General features: G+C 38.0%; 1 protein-coding gene and 1 long non-coding RNA gene across 2 annotated transcripts; one reads left to right on the plus strand and one right to left on the minus strand.

Moving 5' to 3' along the window:
- The first annotated feature begins 6,027 nt into the window (after positions 1-6,027).
- On the plus strand, positions 6,028-10,633 carry LOC149414452 (uncharacterized). The gene is made up of 3 exons (XR_016304040.1): positions 6,028-6,041; positions 6,502-6,637; positions 7,927-10,633. It is a non-coding gene; the product is annotated as an uncharacterized LOC149414452 (long non-coding RNA).
- A 2,457-nt stretch (positions 10,634-13,090) lies between these two features.
- Positions 13,091-19,556, minus strand: LOC149414453 (uncharacterized). Its single transcript, XM_089643859.1, has 3 exons — positions 19,272-19,556; positions 13,350-13,496; positions 13,091-13,259 (listed from the first exon to the last, which is right to left on the minus strand). The coding sequence occupies exons 1-3, from the start codon at positions 19,405-19,407 to the stop codon at positions 13,204-13,206; spliced, it is 339 nt and encodes a 112-aa protein (XP_089499985.1). The 5' UTR covers positions 19,408-19,556; the 3' UTR covers positions 13,091-13,203.
- Between the last annotated feature and the right edge of the window lie 998 nt (positions 19,557-20,554).

Here is a 20,554-nt window from a genome sequence, read left to right on the forward strand (position 1 = left end):
CGGTGGTTAGATAGTTAATAGACTTTCCTTTAGAGTTTAGAGTATAGTCCAAAAAAAGTTAGTAATTTGTCCGCAAATTCTCAGTAGTCAACAGGCGTAAGAGGCTTAACTCTTTTGACTACCACACAAATGTACCATCTGTTTATTTCAATATTCAGTGGTCAAGAGATATAACCCAAATAACTTTTATAATACTGTTTTTTACATTTATTCAATCTAACTAATAAAAAGATAACATCACAAAATATCTATGTCTAAAATTACACTCTTCTATCTTTAAAAACAAAAAAGTTATGACAAAAAAATGTGATTTTTTTGTAGCCAAAAATCTTTGAGGGCCGTTTTCTCAGCTTTCTGGTTTTGTGGCTTGACTCTCTTGGCATCTACGGCGACGATATAACTTCTTATTGCTCTTTGTCATAACAATGATCATTGTACTTGTATGTTTTTCAACCCAACCTTTGGTAATTTATTTTTTTAGGTTATGTTTTCTTATTTTTTTTGTAAAGCTGTCAAAATTTACACCGTTTTGTGTTTTATATCCCAAAACTTGAAAAGTTGTTTCGGTGTCTGTTTAAATTATTTCAATCCACGTGATAAACTATTAATGTTAATTAATGAATACATGTATTAATATTTCTAATACTTATTAGTAAAATCTCGACATTTTCGGTGTAAAATGGTTATTACCTTCCGTTTCGTCGATTGATTTTAAAAATTGTTCTTTTCTGTAATTATGGGTACGTGTAGTCGCTCTTTAAAATGCGGTCACCCCGGATGGGATACATTTGTACTGAAAATCAAACAAATAGTAGAATTGACTACAGCGTCCTCCCTGCCAGACTTTTAGCGTTTGATTTTATATGTGTTTTTTTTGTGAATATTTATGTTGTTTAAAATTGCATAATTATGAACAAAATAATCACTTTACTTATTAGTATGCGTATCGTATATCGGGACATAACGAACTTGCTTTATCTTTCTTCCGAGCAGAAGCGATATATTTTCATGGTATATTACTCAATTTATACTTTATTTATTTATTTATTTGAGGAACATAAACAGTCTTAGTAATACAATATACATAGGAGGATAACAAAAAACAGACCAATTATTAATGTTTACAGATAGATATTCAGAAACATAAAACTAACCTGTAAACTAGAATATTTAATAAAAATAGAAGGAAAAAACAGAATAAAGCAGCAAATAAGAAAAATAAGAAAAATAATAATACGAATGTAAATTCAACAAACGATAAACCTATAATATGCCTACAATAAACAGCAATAAATAAAAGTGATTATAACTATACTTAAATAGACTTGGGTTGGAACGGGAAAGGGGAGGAGAGGGATAAGGAAAAGTTTCCACGCAAGTAATGTTAAAATATTAGGTACAATCAATTTAACAGTCGTGAATATGAGTTAGAATGTGATACAATGAAATTCTGTAGTGATAGTAACTAGCAGTGAATATGTCAGCACGAGTGTCTATATTTGCAAATTTATTATTATAATAGTAGTTACATGTCCTTTGCATAAATTCATTTTGGTTGGAATTGGTATTGCATCTATCAATGTAGAAAAGGGTATTTTGTCTGCTGTATCGAATTGGCGCATGGAAATTTATTTTGTTCAGCAACTCCGGGCAGTCAACTTTAGAGTTAATAATTTTATACAAGAGCATCTGATCAGCGACAATCCTCCTGTTGAGTAGTTTCGTGATTGGAAAATGTTTCTCGATTTCGTCGTTAGAGTTGTATATGTTAAATGATTTAAAATTGAGGAATTTGAGAAATCGTTCCTGAACTCTTTCTAACCTGTTAACATAAACAATATAGCGCGGGTTCCAAACCGGTGAACAGTACTCCAGGTGAGGACGAACATGTGAATTGTAGAGAGTCAGATATGTCTTAGTATTTTTGAAAAATTTGCATGTTCTCAGTACAAAACCTAGACTTTTTGATGCTTTGGTGACAATGTTATTAACGTGTTTATCAAAGGTAAGTTTAGAGTCCAAGAAAACCCCGAGATCACGTACATAGTCTTTATTTGTTAAAATCGATCCAGAAATGGTGTAATCATGCAGTATTTTCACACGGTTACGTGTGAATGTGACTTTGCAACATTTAGAAATATTGATAAAAAGCTTATTTCTGAGACAGTAATCTGTCAGTCGATCAAGATCTGCTTGTAAACGCGCAGAACAGTCCGGGGAGCTTATAGAAAGGTATATCTTCATATCGTCAGCAAATAGTAAAATTTGAGCGTTGTGAAAACATGTCGTAATATCATTAATATAGATAGAGAAAAGCAAAGGGCCCAAAATGGACCCCTGAGGCACACCAGAAGTAATGATTTTCCAGACGGAGGAAAATCCACCCACTGTCACAGCCTGGGACCTGTTTGTTACGTATGAGGATAACCAACGAAGGAGATCTCCATGAATACCATGATTAGCAAGTTTTCTAAGCAGAATGTTGTGTTTGATCTTGTCAAAAGCCTTGCTATAGTCGGTATAGATTGTATCAACTTGCACACGTTTATCCATGGAGGCAGACAAGAAGTTTGTAAAAGTTATAAGATTAGTAGCAACAGAGCGACCTGCAAAGAATCCATGCTGAAATTCGTTGATCGAATTCTTTACCACAGGGAATAACTGGTCATAGACTATGTTTTTGAACACCTTTGAAAAAATGCAAAGCTTGGAAATGGGTCTATAGTTATCTGCTTCACACTTAGTTCCCGATTTATGAATTGGTGTGATGTAGGCTCTTTTCCATATATCTGGAAATGTACCAGTCTTGATCGATATATTAAACAGTATTGATAGCGGGAGTGACAAATGATTTGCGCACTCGGTAATGAACAGTGGTGGGATACCATCCGGCCCAGCTCCCTTGCTAGAATCGAGCCGTTTTAAATATTTAGACACGAGTTCAGCATCGATAAAAACTGATCCCATCGCACAAACCTGCTTAACTACAGAGTCATCGCAGGAAATCCTCAGAGGGTCAACCGGTTCGTAGACAGAATGAAAATAATCAGCAAATAAATCACAGACTGCCTGTCCACCCTCGGCTGTTACATCCTTAAGATTTAATACGCTAGGAATAGATGCTGATAGTTTTTTTGATTTAACATATGACCAGAATGCCTTGGGATCTTTGGCGATATTCTCTTCAGCATTATTAATAAAGTCTTCGTGACACTTCTTTGCCATTTTTTTCTGTCTGGTGCGTAGCCTTGAAAAAGTAATGTAATCGGAAGGGTTCTTGTAGGTTGTATATACCTAGTCTGTGAAATTTCTGCTTTTCACGAATAAGTTTTATTAATGATAAGCTATACCACAAGGGGTAGGAATATTTACGAGTACGCCTCAATGGAACCTTATCAGCGATCAAATTATTAATAATATTGTAAAAATGAGATACTGGAGGATTAACGGAATCGGTAAGGTTATGTGCGTTCCAATCTTCTCGTACCAGGCTATCTCTTATGTCATCATAATTAGCCTTGTGGAATGAGGGCCGTTTAATTGAGTTTTCCTTTTTGACCGGGGGTTCAACGAACTCAGCAGTGATAATGATGGATTTATTATGAGCATCCTCAGGAACCAACGGATCGTTCGCGGAAGCAACGCGTACCGAAAAATTACAGAGAACGAGTTCAAGAATTCTTCCTAATGTATTTCGAATACCATTATATTAGTGGAAGTATCAGTAATTAATACTGTCGATAAATGTTGAGCTTATTGTAGAAGTTTAGTTGCTAGGAATCAGGTTAACCTCACACACAGGAAGAGTCCAGGTAATATCGGGTAGGTTAAAGTCTCCCATGATAAGAAACTTGCCGTCTGGTTGATTCAAAAGCTTAATACCTAGATCATTCGAGAAGGCGGTGATTCGAGCATTGAAGTTGAAACTTTTTGACAAGTAGGTACAGCAGAGATGAACGTTAGTGAATCCAGTTGCACGTGGGATGCGAAGAGTCACCCATATGTCCTCATCCGTAGAACACCATGAGTAATTACAAATTGCATTTAGTTCCTTTTTGACAGCCAGGAGCACACCACCACCCATAGTTACACCTTCGATACTTCTGTCGCGTCGGAATACGTTGTATCTTGAGTCAAAAAGCTCACCATCTGAAATAGTATCTGTAAGCCAAGTCTCTGTTATGCCGATAACGTCATAATCACCGCTCGTAACACTACGAAGAAATGTGTCAGTTTTAGTTCCCAGGCCACGTACGTTCTGGTAAAAAACACTTAAAGGCAGTGACTCTTTTTCAGTTGAGTGTCAATAACAAGGATATGCGGAGAATGCGTGAATAGAATGTGAGGTATAATATAGTATTACCTGCAGAAAATAAAATAATAGTAATATCTCTAAGTAATTATTCGTTACGAAAAGGAGTGGATGCCATAGAGGCATACTACGTTGTAAGTAACATAAATGTGCACTCGGAAATGAACGCTTAATGAGCGCTTCGCACATCAGTATTACAGAATCCCGAGTAAAATTATCAATATGACAAGTACATAATAATATGATGAGTACAGAAAGTGAGAATATCTGGCAGTTGACAGGAGTTGAGAACAGGATGATATAATAAAGTAATGTTGTGAGAGTATAATAAATATAATAGTAATGCAGTCGCTACATGAGAGGGAGGGTAGCGGGCGTGTGGAGGGAGAGGAAGGAGTATACAATAATAATAGAATTAGCAGTATTTTATTCTGAAATTTTCTGGAGGTCGTCTTCCCTCCTGACTAAAAAAGCTGGTGAATTATCGTTTTTTCTCACTAAGATCTTACAGTCTTTTACCCATACAAATCTGAAGCCTGCTTCCCGTGCCTTGCTTTTAACTTTCGACAGCAGAATCTTATTGTTAATTGTTAAGTGGTTGTTAACATAAATTATTGCTTCTGGTCCGGAATATTTCAGGTCGGTACTGGTGATCTTCCTGGGCTTCTTAGATAGTGCAATAAATTCCTCCTTTGATAGCTACTCGCTACTCCACCTGGGCGGACTTGGTAGCCACTCGCGTCACTGTCCACATCTTTTGGTTGTAGTTCAAAACCAATCTGCTCGCCTATTTTCTTGGCTATGCAGAGTAAGTTTTCTCCCTTCATCATTGGCACGTTCTTAATTTCGAGGTTTTTCACACGAGAAAGCTGATCGCGCTCGTCCAGTTCGTATCTGAAGATTTGCATGTTCTTCTTGATGGATGCCACCTCCGAAACTAACTTGTCGACAGTCTCCAGTCTCTTCTCAACCGCCTCCACCCTCTTTTCCGCATCGGACATGGCTGCTAGAGCAAACTCGAGGCTCTTCTTTATGTCAGATATCTCCCCCAACATCGGCTTGATGCGAGTCAGCTCGACATCGATTTTGTTGAGTTTCTCCATTATTTCGGCCAGAGAACCAGCCGGTACAGTTTGGGAGGACGCCGCTGGAGTTGCAACTGGAGACCCACTGCGGGCTGCATTACGCGTGCACGGCTTCATAATGTTGTTATTATCGGTTCACTTGTTTTGACTGGTCCAAATTGTGTTTATTTTATAGACAGATAAACACTGGATTTCACAGCAACTGTCACTTGATCGAAAATAACTTGAAATCACTTGAAGAATTAATGAATTAGAACCAACTGTAAAGTTTCTACACTAAATGTAATCTAAGGAATCACCTCCGATCAGTTATTATTCGATAATTCGGTTTTAATGGATTTAATGATTTTTTTGGTAGAGTAAATGTCATGGGTAATATGACATAATGTACTTTCCTACATTATGTCACAAATAAACCCTGGTTTTATGAAGAAATGATCAAACTGACGTGTAAGTTAGTTTTCAGAGTATTCCGTTGTTATTTGAACGCTCTCACAGCGGAGTCATGGACCTTTCTAACCCGGAGATTGTCACCGTCAAGATGGAGTCAGAGACTGTGGAAGAAGGAGGAGGTGAAATGCCGGATACAGAAGTTAAGGTAGACCTGCCGAACTTAAAGAAGAAATGTTTGGATCAGATAGCTGGTAAGAAAAATGGCTGCGAGATTAGTGTTTCTTCGGAATCCGTGTAAATTTTCTATAAAATTGAATAGGGCATCCTTCATGTGTTGAGAGTTAACCTAACTATTTTTTTTAATCTATCGAACCGATAAAATTGTCAATGTGTCGCAAACAGAATTGGTTACCGCCCTAAATTCACGAAAATATGCCAAATCTACCTAAAAGCGTCCCTCTTATTTTTGTATGGCTTTATTGAATCTGCGCCCACATAAACTTTGATATATGTTGCTTTACATACAGTTAAGAGGGCATTTGCAATGCGATCATGTGCATGTTGTATATTCACGCAAAAACTTGTCGCATTACGAAATGCTTTTATTTAAGTACCCAGAAGTTAAATACATCTCGTTAATTGTATCTAATTATAAATGAAGGTTTTCTATTATTTGGTGAATTTAGAACAACCGAGAATTCTTATCCACAGGGAGTCACCATCAAAACACAAACAGGATTTAAAGATAAAGAAGAAAGTGAGGTTTCGTACTCAGATATTGATGTCAAAATCCCAGACATTAAAAAGGAATGCTTGGAATATGCTGAAAAACTTCCCCAAATGACGGGTAAAACCACTTTTATGTCATTTTATTAATGTGTTACACTCCTTCGAATAAAATGTTCTGGCTGAAATAAAGCATGTGTTATGAAGGCTTATTGAAACCTCGTGTATAAATGTTGTTAACTTGGGGACGGGCTATGGACCGCGCTTGTCCATATTTCGTAATCACCTGCTATGTAGTCAGTGATCAGAACTTTAAGATCAGGACTTTAAAAACACGTTTTTTAAATAACAATAATTTTTGACGCAACTTTATCGCCGAATGAAATCCATCACCGCGTAAGTCATCCTGCAATGCCATTTGACAACGGTAATAAACCTACGTCGGTTGGATTAATATTGGATTTTTTCAATGTAAGGGAATAGTCCAACAACGAAAATAATATCACCGCATATCTCAATTGCCTTCTGTTTAGGTTAATCATCGCTGGTTTTTGTCTCTCCTTTGCCATGATGGATTGTCGTCAACGATATGCTTCTCCCTCTAACATATATGTTCCTGCATTTCCCCACCCATTCTGTTACCCAAGTACCTGTACCTGTCTGACGGTGTGGATAACCTACATCAGTGAGATTTGCAATAATTTATTTTAAAACATCACTCTGTTAAAGTGACCCTTAGTGTGTATTAAATCGAATATATAAAGGAAACGTTGTCAAAAGTCCCTTGTGCTGTGTCCCTCAGGGTTATAATATAGAAAACCAACGGTAAGTCAGACTCCCTTCCCAATCTTAACTAACTGTTAAACTTTTAACCAGTTATCCCAATCGGTTACGTCTATTGAAAAGTTAAAAATATTCATTAAAGTCCCCCATAAACTGAGTCGCGTACGTTGTTAACTGTTGTAAATTTTCTTCAAAGTGTCGTTGCGATTATGTTAAACAATGGTAGGCTTAGCAGGAAAAAATGAGCGTGCTAAATTTTAAAGAATCACAATTTGCGGGATATGATATTTTATGCAACACTAAAAAGAGTACAAATACTAATTCGTTACATCATATTCCTTATAATATGCAACATCAAGGTTTTTTTGTTAAGAAAATCGTTTTCTACCTGCATTAAAGTAGTAGAGTGAAATTTGCTCTCTGTGTTGTCTTGGTGAATGACCACCATTCAGAATTGAAACGTTGCTTGAAATGGCTTTAGCCGTGTTTGGCGACAAGAGCTGATAAGACAGGTCCATCCCCACCTTCCTCATCTCCTCTACTTCCCCTTCTACTACTTTCAGTTTCATTAAATACTCCAAATAGCTCTGATTCTGTTAATTAATTAATATTATTTTTGTTTCCAAGGTGCAGCCATCATAGTGAAGAACATCTTTTCTTTTCAACAAAAATGCGACGGGAAGATATTTCACCAAACAAAATCATTTCCTTGTTCTGAATGTGACACAAAACTTGCTTCTAAGGCTGGCCTCATTGCTCATTTACTCACACATACTAAAGACAAACCTTTCTCATGCACTTACTGTAACTATTCATTTGCACAGAAGTCAAACTTAACTGCACACATGCGTATTCATACTAAAGAAAAACCTTTCTCATGCTCTTATTGTAACTATTTATGCTCACGGAAAATTAACTTAATTAGGCACATTCGCACTCATACTAAAGAGAAACCGTTCTCATGCTCTTACTGTAAGTATTCATGTTCACAGAAGTCATCTTTAATAACGCACATTCGCACTCATACTAAAGAAAAACCGTTCGAATGCTCTTACTGTAACTATTCATGTTCACAGAAGTCACGCTTAACTGCACACGAGCGCACTCATACAAACGAAAAACCGTTTTCATGCCCTTGGTGTAACTTTTTATGTTCAGATAGCTCATCCTTCACTAGACACAAACTTACGCATACTAAACCTTTTCCATGCCCTTACTGTAAATTTTCATGTTCAAATAGGTCATCCTTAATTAAACACATTCGAATTCACACTAAAGATAAATCTTTCTCATGCTCATATTGTAATAATTTATATTCAGATAAGCCATCCTAAAATAGACACATACGTTCTCATACTCACTCAGAAATACCATTATCATGCTCATACTGCAACTATTCATGTTAATTTAAGTCATCCTTAATAAGACACATTCATACTCATACTAAAGATAAACCGTTCTCTTGCTCTTTTTGTGACTATTCATGTTCACGAAAAACACGCTTAGTTATACACATTCGTACTCATACTAAAGAAAAACCATTCTCATGCTCTTGCTGCACTTATTCATGTTCTCAAAAGTCAAACTTAACAAGACACATTCGCTCTCATACTAAAAACCGTTTTCGTGCCCTTAATGAAACTATTCTTGTACACGGAAATCACTCTTAATAAATAACCTGCTCATTCAAACCAAATAAGAACAACCTCATGATCGAGACTCTTACCAGTGTAGCTATTTGCTGATGCAACTCTTAAATTAACCTCCTGTGACTTTTCTAGTCAACCATCTACCTTTTTATTTTGCAACATTTTGGCTTACATATCAAACCTTTAACACTTACATTCTTTTACGCTGTGGTATGATTGCCCAGAATCATTTCATAGTTAAAGGCTCAAAAAAAATCCCTTTTCAACGGAGGATTCTTCTTGATACGTACACGCACAGTTCAGACGCTCAGCAACTCAATTATGACCGCATTTGGTTATAAAATGAAAGGATCACGTGTTTTACATGCAAATTTTATGCAAGGACCGAACGATAGCCATCACATATTGTCCCAACTCCCCGGCAACAGTGGCAAGTGAAAAAAAGCGCTCAGCGATAGCCGATAGTGCCGTGTGATATTGGTTGGATACATGGGGGATTTTTCCCGCAGAGTACATTCACACGCGAGCAGTGTGAAACCTGCGTTACGAATGAAAGAATCCAGAATGTTTCCGCAATGACGCTACTGGGTCCACCTTCCGCAGGCCAACGGCTCTCCAGAGGACCAGCACTCCACCGAGGATGCTATTCCCTCGTCTCCAGGAGGCCCGCACCAGCTACCTCCTCATCATGTGGTGCGCTACCAGATGCACCACACGTAAACTGTTCCAAACGCTGTATTTAAAACTTATTCTTGATCAACTGAAACTCACCATCACTAATTTCAGTCTAGAATACAAACTCGCACATTATAATTCATTATAATTAAGAAATGATAAACATTTTAAACGATGGACTGAATAATTTATCACCATGGCTAAAAAAAAGCTTAAATTAAATGCAAAAAATACAAAATGTATGATAATAGGACATAAGAGGACATGCAGTGAAAGCAAAATTAAAAATATTGATTAAATATACTTTGGAGTTATACGAGATTCCAAAATAACCTCAAACAAGCATGCTGAGTATATTTATACAAAAGAAAATTGGAAAGAAGATATCTTTTTTGGGAAAAATTCGTCAAAAAATTTCCAGAAAAACAACGGTCAATATTATTGCTCCACATTTTACTACTGACAAACGATTATTTTATCATACAACGACAGAGAACAAAATAAATTGATTTTAAATTCTCCAAAATGGAGCAACGAGAATAATACTTCAGCGAAATATATATGTGGTATTCGTCCCTGAGCTATTCCTTCTATCGCAGCTCTCTGCAAGCTGCTGGGGAGGGAGTGTTGTTGCGTTGAGAGAACAATCCAGAATTGTCGCATTAATAATAAACAGCTCGACCTTCTTAAGTACTTGCAGAACGAATAGCAAACAACGCGACCTACCTACGACAATACGTTGCGAGCAAGTCTGACACATTACGCCAACTCGCTAGAAGGTTCTAGCCTATCGCCTATGCGTAATTGCAGCGCCGCCGAAAGTTCCCGAAAGGCCCAGACTGAGCGGGTGGCTCCGATTTATTTGCGAATTCACCTAACAACTGTTGCCGTTGGCTGTACAGTATAAATAAGCCCGACGCAGCGAGCAGTCAGTCAGTCATCAATCAGCCGTCAGTTTGCAAGTCTCGCGAGTGACAAATGGCGCGACTCGCGCCCCCCGCGCAGGACGATATTCCCGGCTCCGCCCGTACTCATCATGGACTCCATCGGGACATCAGCCAAGCGCCTTGGCCCCCGTCCTTGGCCAGCGCTACAACGGATTACAGCGCCCTGGTTCCAGCGTCTCTGACCAGCGCTTCATCCATGCACCATGACCACCACGAGAACACGCAGCATCCTCACTGGTCTACGCAGCTCCCGCTCAACCGCCTACAAGGTCCACCGCTCCTTCGGCCTTCTCGTCAGCACTGGAGTACCTGATCCCCAAGATCGCCAGTGCCTGACACCTCAACGAGTCCGGTCACCAGCGCCCGGCGTCGACTCACAGACCCGTGCTTGACCAGCCATCACAGCCTGCATCCGGAGAATACTACATCTGTCCTACGTCAACTTTCATTACGGCTACCTGACTCATCAATAAACACTGACCTTCACGACACGTCTTTCATTTCGTGCCTCTCACCAGATCCCCAAATATATTCAAAATTAACTAAAATGGCTGACAGTGAAACAGATGCTGACTTTGAACGCGATAATATTTAATTATAAAACTAGTTTTGCCCTATTGTAAGACCATCCCAATCTCCTTCACCTCCCGAGTACCTTCAGCCTCAAAACATACCGCATTTATTGGGGATGCCATAGTCTTACTGGCTACAGACAGTTGGAAGCAGTTGGGACCGTAGTGTGGTATTCACATATAAATAAAAAAACCAAAAAAGGATTTTGAATATTTATTTATTGAGTTAGTTCTTATAACATGGTTTATTCAAACTAACGTGCAAGTGGTTATTTACTTATTTCATAATACAATAATTTACTAATTTTATAATATAATTGGACCGGTCGGTGGCCGAGTTGACATCGCGTTTGGGTCCCACCCGGGCGTAGTGTGTTCAATTCCTCGGCTGGCTAAGTCCTCCATCACAACACAAGCAACATTTTCAGTTTACTGTGGTGGTAGTAGGAGATTTTCAAATATTGTCAGGTTATTCGTAACCCAGGAATGTTTGTCTTTCGTTTTTAAAAAAATATATATATATATATTTTTACATTAAATATTCATTAACTAATTTATATTAATTATTTTCTTTAAGGCGTCAATTTATATCTCAACAAACAGCATTTTATGTAATATACTCGTAGGTGGTAACATAAACTTTTGAAAAAGTAACATAATTTACTTACATTTCTAATCGCATAATAAATTATCATGTACATATTTGTGCACTTTTAAAATTGTGTTTGCGTTCGGTTATTGAAAATATGAATTATCAACACATTTGTCGTTTTTATTGTAACTTGGTTTATTTTTGCATGTTTGCCATTATTAAGAAATTTATCTCGCAACTAAGTTTGGAATAGCTTCTGGCTTGTTCAGGTTCCCTTAATAAGCAAAATACTGTATTGTTTATCTTATTTGACTCGAAAATTTTACGATAAAATCAAAACGACTCTCATAAATAAAATTCTTACTTGTGTGAGCGAGCTATCTCCCTGCTGTGAGACAGAGGACAGTTATGATATATGAGTTGATAAGGTAAAACATCTGGCTTAATGTGGTCATTATGGGAAGCGGATATGGTAACCGTTGCCCAGGTAACCAATCATTGGATAACTGACACCTCATCCATAGGTCGGCTCACGTGGTTCGCAACGTTTTGTGACTTAACAGGGTTGCACGGGTTTGAGGGAGTAAGGTTTGTCCAGGTCTTGACGGCAGATGCGTCTGACCACCCACTGTGTGCCGGATTGGGAGACGCCAGTCGAGGGAGATTTTTGATCTCTGCAGCAGGAATCTCTCGAACCACCGCCTTGCGCCGAAGTGGGAGGGATGGATTCATCCATCTGTCACTTCTAGACACGCTGACCCTCAGCTTCTTACCCAATAATTATACCGTTTTCTTCTCAGAACCTCCTCTGCTTCGTTTTCTTAAAAGACCTTGTAGAGCTAGTTTTAAAACAATGTGAATACTGTTTTCCTGAACATTTGCAAAAAGAGCTCGAAAAAAGGTGTTCAATGTTTGGTAATATAATGACGTTTTAAATTATACTTTTGAGAACACGAATAGCTGCAGTAGGAACATGAATACGATTTTCTTCCAGTATGGGTAACCATGTGACGTTTTAAATTTGTCTTTAGAGAAAATGAACAGTTGCAGTCGGAACATGAAAAAGGTTTTTCTGAAGCGTGCGTAAGCATGTGATGTTTTAAATAACCTTTTTGAGAACATGAATAGTTACAATCGGAACAAAAAAAACGTTTTTCTCCGCTATGGGTAAGTACATGAAGTTTTAAAGATCCACTTTGGGAACATGAATGACTGCAGTAAGGACATGCAAAAGGTTTTTTCCCAGTATGGGTGAATACGTGACGTTCTAAAGATCCCTTTCGAGAACATGAATAACTGCAGTAGGAACACGAAAAAGGTTTTTCTCCAGTATGGGTACGCATGTGAAGTGTTAAAGTTCCCTTTTGACAACATGAATAGCTGCAGTAGGAACATATATAAGGTTGTTCTCCAGTATGGGTACGCACGTGACGCTCTAAAATTCCTATCCGTGAAAATGTGGCGCTGCATTACGAACATGAATGAGCTTTCTTTCCTGGATGGATCTTCAGGTCCATTATAAAGTCTGAAATAGAAAGTGGATTAAGCTCAATAAGTAGGTATCTGTAATGAAAACTGAAAATTATTTATTCAGAAAAACAAAGATCGATTTTACCTGCAGTCTGGGTAATACTAGCAGAGTGCTCTAAGAATTCCTTTTTTACATCTGGCTGGTCTATTTCCACACAAGCATTGCCCCCTCTATCCTCTTCTCGCTGTCCTGCTTCTACCTTGATAGGAACTATCTCTACATTAATGCTACCTGGAATAACAAAACAATAGTACATTGATATATCATGACAAGCTGAGCATATCGCTGATATTTATGTTAGTATTTTTGTATTGATGCGTTACATAATATTGTCTAACTAAGCTCCTGGTGATAAGGTACTCTGAGTAGCTTAGCTTGAGTGCAGATTGAAATTAGAGGCATAACAATTATAATAAAAAACGTTTCATGATATTTGGAATTTTTTTTAAAGGTGTATGAATTTACTGTTAGATCTTACAAGTCATTCTAAAACTGTGGACCCAGTGTGTTAATTACCCTGTCTTCAAACTTAGGAACATTCATAAGGTAGGGTTTAATAAGCTCTCTAGATTTTGCTTTATTTCAGTACAGGATAACATGTCTGTTCATTATAAAATATAGTTTTACCCGCCATTTGATGAAATCTGTCGGAGTGCTCCGAACTTTCCTTTTTAATATCTGGGAGCTCGATGTCAATTTCTTTATACAAAATCATACTTTTTTCTGGTTCTGCTTTGATCGTGACTCCCTCTAGATGGGAAGTCTCTGAAGTACTAATTTTATCTGATAAAATAAAAATTTCATCAAAAATTGGAAAAGCTAAACACAATTCTTGTTATTTTGTTTGACTTGTCAATCAGTCGCAAAATATCGTCGAAAATATAATTTAAGTTCTTGTTTAACCGTATTACCACGCTTACAGTTGTACAGTTGCAGACAAAGGAGAGCAATCAGTGTAAGGACAGGAAAACTATCAAGGCGGTTCTACAACTATAGCGAAGATGTTAGAAAACTGCTCTTAAAGACGCCCTGCACTGCCCTATACATGTCAGAACTGTGGAAACAACATCCAGTAGCATTATAGGACAAGCTGAGGGTGTGCTACAACAACGCATACAGGCAACTAGCAAGGTTCTGCAGTGCCTCCGAGGTGTTCACAGAAGGGAGGGTGCACTCATTACCGGCCTCTGGGGCAGGACACGAAAATCAACAAACGTCATCATCATAGCTGCTTCCGAGTGGCTCTTATTTTTATTTGTCATTGTTTTTATAACATCATGTAATATGGCAGACTGGGATCGCACTACCCTCCTAATCCTGCTAGATTAAAACCTTAAATAAATAAAAATGGCTATAATAACATACCTCAATTACAATAATTAATGTCAGGAATGATAATATTCTTCTGCATGGCTCCTATATCATATTTTATTACATCTAAACTATTTACTTCAGACATCTTATAGTTGGCCGGGTGGTTATAGCGCAATACATTGGTCCTAGGGCCTGGACCGACATAGCTTCTCCCACCCTCGCTTCTCATACCTCCACGCGGTGACCAACGGGCAACGGACTGGAGGGTGAAGTTGATGGTAACCAATCCGTCGGGGGACCCCAAAAGTACGGCTAAAGTGAGAAGCAGTGAGCGTCTGTTCCGCATGTTAGTGGCGGCTCACAAATGGTGGGTGTGGCAACTCGACATATTCGGGTACTAGTCGCATACACCACATCTAATGGGTATCCAGGCTCATTAGTTTAATCCGATAATTGACCATAAACGGGCAATGATAGCGGATCCAGCCCTAGTTAGTTGGGTCACTCTGGTTCCACGTCTGACGACCATCGGTGGATAAAAACCATAGTCAATCAACCAAAGCTTCATGGAAAAACATACGCAAAGATGCACTACCCTGTCTGGCAGCGAGGGGGAATCTCTCCTCGGTGATCCAGAGACTAACATTATGTTAGGGTCAGCTTGCAGGACTCCAGGGGCAAGCAAAATGAAGCGGAGGAAAGCCAGTCGTTCTGGGTTTGAAAAGATAAGAGCCATTACTTGGAATCTGGGAACGCTTACAGCAAAAAGCAAAGAATTGGCCGAATTGATGAGAAGACGTAGGATTGATATTGCATGCATTCAAGAAACCAAATGGAAAAATACAAATATAGACAAGTGCCGCTACCTAGAAACACAGACAAATGATTACAAACTGTATTACTACGGAGAAAGTAGTACCAGAAATGGAGTAGCCATAGTACTACAGCAAAGGTTTCATGAAAATGTGATAAAAGTAATAGCACCCAATGATAGAATTATAATGTTAAAACTGGTAATATGTAACGCCATTTACAATATTATTTGTGCATATGCACCACAAATGGGATGTGATAGAGAAGAAAGAGACAGTTTTTGGGACAAGCTGGAAGAATTAATCCAAAACATTCCAGAAAATGAAGCTATCATGATGGGGGCAGATATGAATGGGCATGTGGGGATGTCAAATAGTGGCCATGATACTAGCCATGGAGGCTTTGGATATGGAGCACGAAACGAACTAGGAGATGAGCTACTAAATTTATCAGATGCATACGGTTTCACTATCGTGAACACATTCTACCAAAAGAAACCAGAACATCTCATAACCTACAAAAGTGGAAATGCTGCAACACAAATAGATTATTGGTTATGTAGAAACGAAATGAGAAAAATGCTCAGAGACTGTAAAGTTATCCCTGGTGAACCCATTGCAACACAACATCGCCTACTATTGCTGGAATTACATTTAACTAGACATAAATTGTATAAGGACAAGATAAAACCAACAACCAAAATTAAGTGGTTCAATATCTCAAAAGAAAACGGAAAACAATTAACGTCAAAACTCCAAAACTGGATGCTTGAAAATCTCCAAAATGAAGAGACACAAAACCCAACTGAAATGTGGAAAGCATTTGAACAGGTATGTTTACAGGAAGCCAAACAACATCTGGGAGTCTCCAAAGGTAAACTGAAAATAAAGAAGGAATCATGGTGGTGGACAAACGAGGTGCAAAAATGTGTAAAAGAGAAGAAAACTGCTTTCAGAAACTGGTCACAATGTAAGAGCGATAGCGAGAAAGAGCAACTCCGGATAGTGTATAAGCAAATCAAAAAGACAGTAAAGAAAATAGTTGCCTCTGCACAACATGAGGTATTGAGAGAGCTGTATGATGACCTAGAAACACCTAACGGAGTGCAAAGAATATACAAAATCGCAGCGCACAGGAGAGAAAGGGCCAAATCTATTAGAACACCCAAATACATAGAAAACACTGACTGACGTGATTGATCACAGTTGATCACAGACGAAATCAAAATATGTGAAAGATGGAAAGATTATTATTCTACATTACTGAACGAAGAATTTCCAAGAACAATTCATGTGTCAGAGAAACCAGTGCTGGGGCCAGTTGAAGAAATCACTCCGACAGAAGTTAAAGTAGCCATATCACAAATGAAAAAGGGGAAAGCAGTGGGGCCAGACAATATTCCAGCCGAATTATGGAAAGAGTGTGGGGAAGTGGGACATAAATGGCTGTGCAACCTGTATAATAAAGTACTGACCGGAGAACCAATGCCAGAAAGCTTTAGGAAAAGCTATCTTCTTCCATTTTACAAAAATAAGGGAGACTCTAGGAAGTGCGACAATTATAGAGGGATAAAGCTTATGTCTCACACCATGAAAATATATGAGAGGATTATAAACACACGAATTAGGAATATTGTAAAAATACACGACGATCAATGCGGCTTTGTATCGGGGAAATCAACAATAGATGCTATTCAAACAGTCAGAATCATAGTTGAAAAATATCGAGATGCAAAAAAAGATTTACACATGGTATTTATAGACTTGGAAAAAGCATTTGACAGGGTACCCCGAAGCCTGATATGGGCGGCATTGAGATCTCATAACGTACCAGAAGGATATGTGCTCTCCATACAAGATATGTATACAGACGTAGAAACACAAGTAAGATGCACATCAGGGATGTCACCAACATTTCCAATTAAAGTGGGGGTACACCAAGGATCTGTCCTCAGCCCATTGCTATTCATAATGGTCATGAATTACCTAACGAGTCAAGAAATGAACAGTATTCTCAAGACTATGCTTTTTGCAGATGATGTAGTACTGATAGAAGAAAATCATTATGATCTACAAAATAGCCTGGAAAGGTGGAGAAAGATCCTGGAGGATAATGGACTAAAAATTAGCAGGAAAAAGACGGAATATTTGTATTTACCATTTGAAGACCCAAATGCTGTAACTCCTTCGATGCAATTGGATGGAGTAACATTAGCCAACTGTGACTCATTTAAGTATCTGGGCTCACTCATCCACAGAGACGGAGGATGTGCAGCGGATGTCAACCATAGGATAGGAGTGGGATGGATGAAATTTAGATCCGTAACAGGAATTTTGTGCGACACGAAAATGCCAATAAAACTTAAAGGAAAGACATACCAGACTATTGTTAGACCCGCGATAATGTATGGCTCCGAATGCTGGACTATGTACAACTCTTACTCTAGGCAACTCGAATCAGCAGAAATGCGAATGCTTAGATGGACGGCAGGAGTATCATTAAAAGATAAAATTAAAAGCTCACGCATTCGTGGTAGCCTGGGTGTCACTGACATAAACAGTAAGCTAGAGGAACGACAGTTAAGATGGTATGGGCACATAAGACGGAGACCACCAGACCACACTGTGAAGCAGGCAATGTCTATAGAGCTTCAAAGACAGTCATCCAGAGATAGACCAAAGAACTCCTGGATGATCCAATGCTCCAAAATCCTACAAAGAAACGGCCTAGATGAAAGCGACACTCAGAACCGAAGAAGCTATAACCTGAGAACGAGAAGAGCCGACCCCAACAGCCTACCTAGGCAATGAGTTGGGATAGTGCTAGGAAGAAGAAGAAGATCTTATAGTATTAGCTAACACGTGTATTATTTTATTTAAAATTATTATTTCTTATCCATAAATATCATTGGATCGCTGAAATCCCTGAATTGTTAATGCCAAGTTGCGATGCCTACTCAACTGTTCCAAGTACAATTAATTTTGTGGATAACAATAAACTCACTACTGACTATTATCATAGACACCTCATACTTCGACTTATGACAGGTATTATACAGGCCTAGTATAAATTAGTTCAACTATTAATAAAAAAAATAAATTATACTGGTATATATTCATTTTGAATTATGCATTGTCTTACTGCACTTATATTAATAACTGCATCACTTGCAATAGTGTATTTGGTGCACACATTAATTGTTCTTTAATTTATTGCTATTATTTTCCTGTTTACCACTGTACGCTTGTAATATGATTATCACTGTATTGTAAAAGCCATTTTATGGCATTTGAATAAATAAATTATGGTTACCCCCCTCAACCGTTCACAGGTAATATCGCAATTATTAGAATGAGCCAAACGGCGCCTGCCGTGAATACAACTTTGACGTCCCTTGCCAAAATCAGTAAACGTCTAGTTAGGTGATCATTGTAATCAATAATTTTTGGATTTAGGACTGTTAGGATAAGGTATTATCAGCGCATTGGCAATTCGGCATCTGGAGAGGATTTCTCCAATCGAGCCCTGATTAGAACGGGTTGTGTAACCGGCCCGAATGTGGATCGCTCTACCTCAATCTGCCCAACCTTGTGCCGATATCGTTCCAACACTGTACAGGAAGGTGTGCTCTGGTGGTGAGGTGTCAGATATGCCATAGAAATTAAGAAAGGTAACAATCCAGCAAAAAAGCGTATGCAAGATCGATTAAATGGAGCAATACTAAAATTATAAGAATTCTAATGAGTTCATTGAGGTTAGGTTAAAAGTGGTATGCACTACGCGCGATCGTTACCATATCTATACAGTAACGCCGTACCATTTCAATTTCGATTGTATTTTGCTTCTGTTATATGCCAAAAAAGACAGAGCAATAAATACCTGAAATGTTTTCACAGATAGATTCCAAACATTTTTCAATGATAAAAGGATTGTCTGTATGGATATCCACATACATCAAAGCGACAGTCTCTTCCGCACTTGTGCCTGGTTCTAACTTAATGGTGGTGGAATTCATCCTTTTGTGCAAGGATCCGGCGTCTCTGTTTTACTTCAACTTTATAACGAGGTTGAGAGAATGTGTAAATACTTTCGCCGAAGATTTACAAAAAAGACGAAACTAGTAAACGCAAAATCTCAAAACCACCAAATATGTGACAGCTAGCTGGCGACAAGCTTTACCATAGAAATTACAGAATTAAGATAATATTTTGTGTTTGAGATGAAATCTCAGTGTTGCCATTTCAATTATTTAACTTGCGTACACGTCTAGGAAAATATAAATGTTGGCAGATTGAATGCGATAGGGCTAAAATACATATAAATATCCCCGTGTGATTTTTCATGTTCTGAGTGCAACGTTCATGTTCTTAAACCATGTTCATGAATCTAAGGCAATCTGACGAGCCATATGCTGACTCACGGTGGAGAAAAACATGTTTTCATGTTCTGAGTGCAACTATTCATTTTCTCGACAGAGCCATCTAACGACATACATGCTGACTCACACAGTGGAGAAAAACCTTTTTCGTGTTCTGAGTGCCACTATAAATTTTCTCATGAACAACTTACCAGTAATAATGAATACATATAAAAGCCTTCAAGACGCGAATACACAAATAAATAACCCCAATTACAATAATAAATTTTACATAATGAAAATATGCTTAATTTGTAAGACAAAATGATTATTTAGGTAATAATATAATTACCCTAAAAACTCTTTTCTGTTTGTTGGTTCGCCCTAGTTTAGAAAATTCCTGCGTTATTTGGTCTCCATTCTATGATGTTCACATTTATCATATCTAATTTAGATGTAGATTTATAATTTAAATTCAGACTTTTCGTTTAAAAGTCAAATAAATAGGACTGTAAGCACCGGTTATTTTCACCTAAGACAACTCAAGTCTGTCCGAAGAAACCTTCCTACAGAAGCAACAAAACTACTTATCAACTCTTACGTAGTCTCACATCTCGATTAGTGCAACGGCATTTATGCCAGCCTTCCAAAATATCAAATTGACAAACTTCAATCAGTGTTTAATGCAGCAGCACGGCTCATAACTGGGGTTTCAAAATTTTAGAACACCTTCGTAACCTTCACTGGCTCAAGTGCCTTGAAAAAATCCAGTACAAATTGTGCTGAGGACATCTCTGAACTATGC

Source organism: Hesperophylax consimilis, chromosome 20, assembly GCF_061612785.1.
Source record: "Hesperophylax consimilis isolate HC1 chromosome 20, BYU_Hcon_1.0, whole genome shotgun sequence".
NCBI classification, from domain to species: domain Eukaryota; kingdom Metazoa; phylum Arthropoda; class Insecta; order Trichoptera; family Limnephilidae; genus Hesperophylax; species Hesperophylax consimilis.

Excerpts from the sequence above, each read along its gene's own strand:
- LOC149414453 (XM_089643859.1), bottom strand. The coding sequence starts at position 19,407 with ATGAATTCCACCACCATTAAGTTAGAACCAGGCACAAGTGCGGAAGAG. Across the intron at positions 13,497-19,271 it reads TATCTGTGAAAACATTTCAG|GTAGCATTAATGTAGAGATA; the intron begins GTATTTATTGCT and ends TTGTTATTCCAG. Across the intron at positions 13,260-13,349 it reads TAGTATTACCCAGACTGCAG|ACTTTATAATGGACCTGAAG; the intron begins GTAAAATCGATC and ends TTTCTATTTCAG.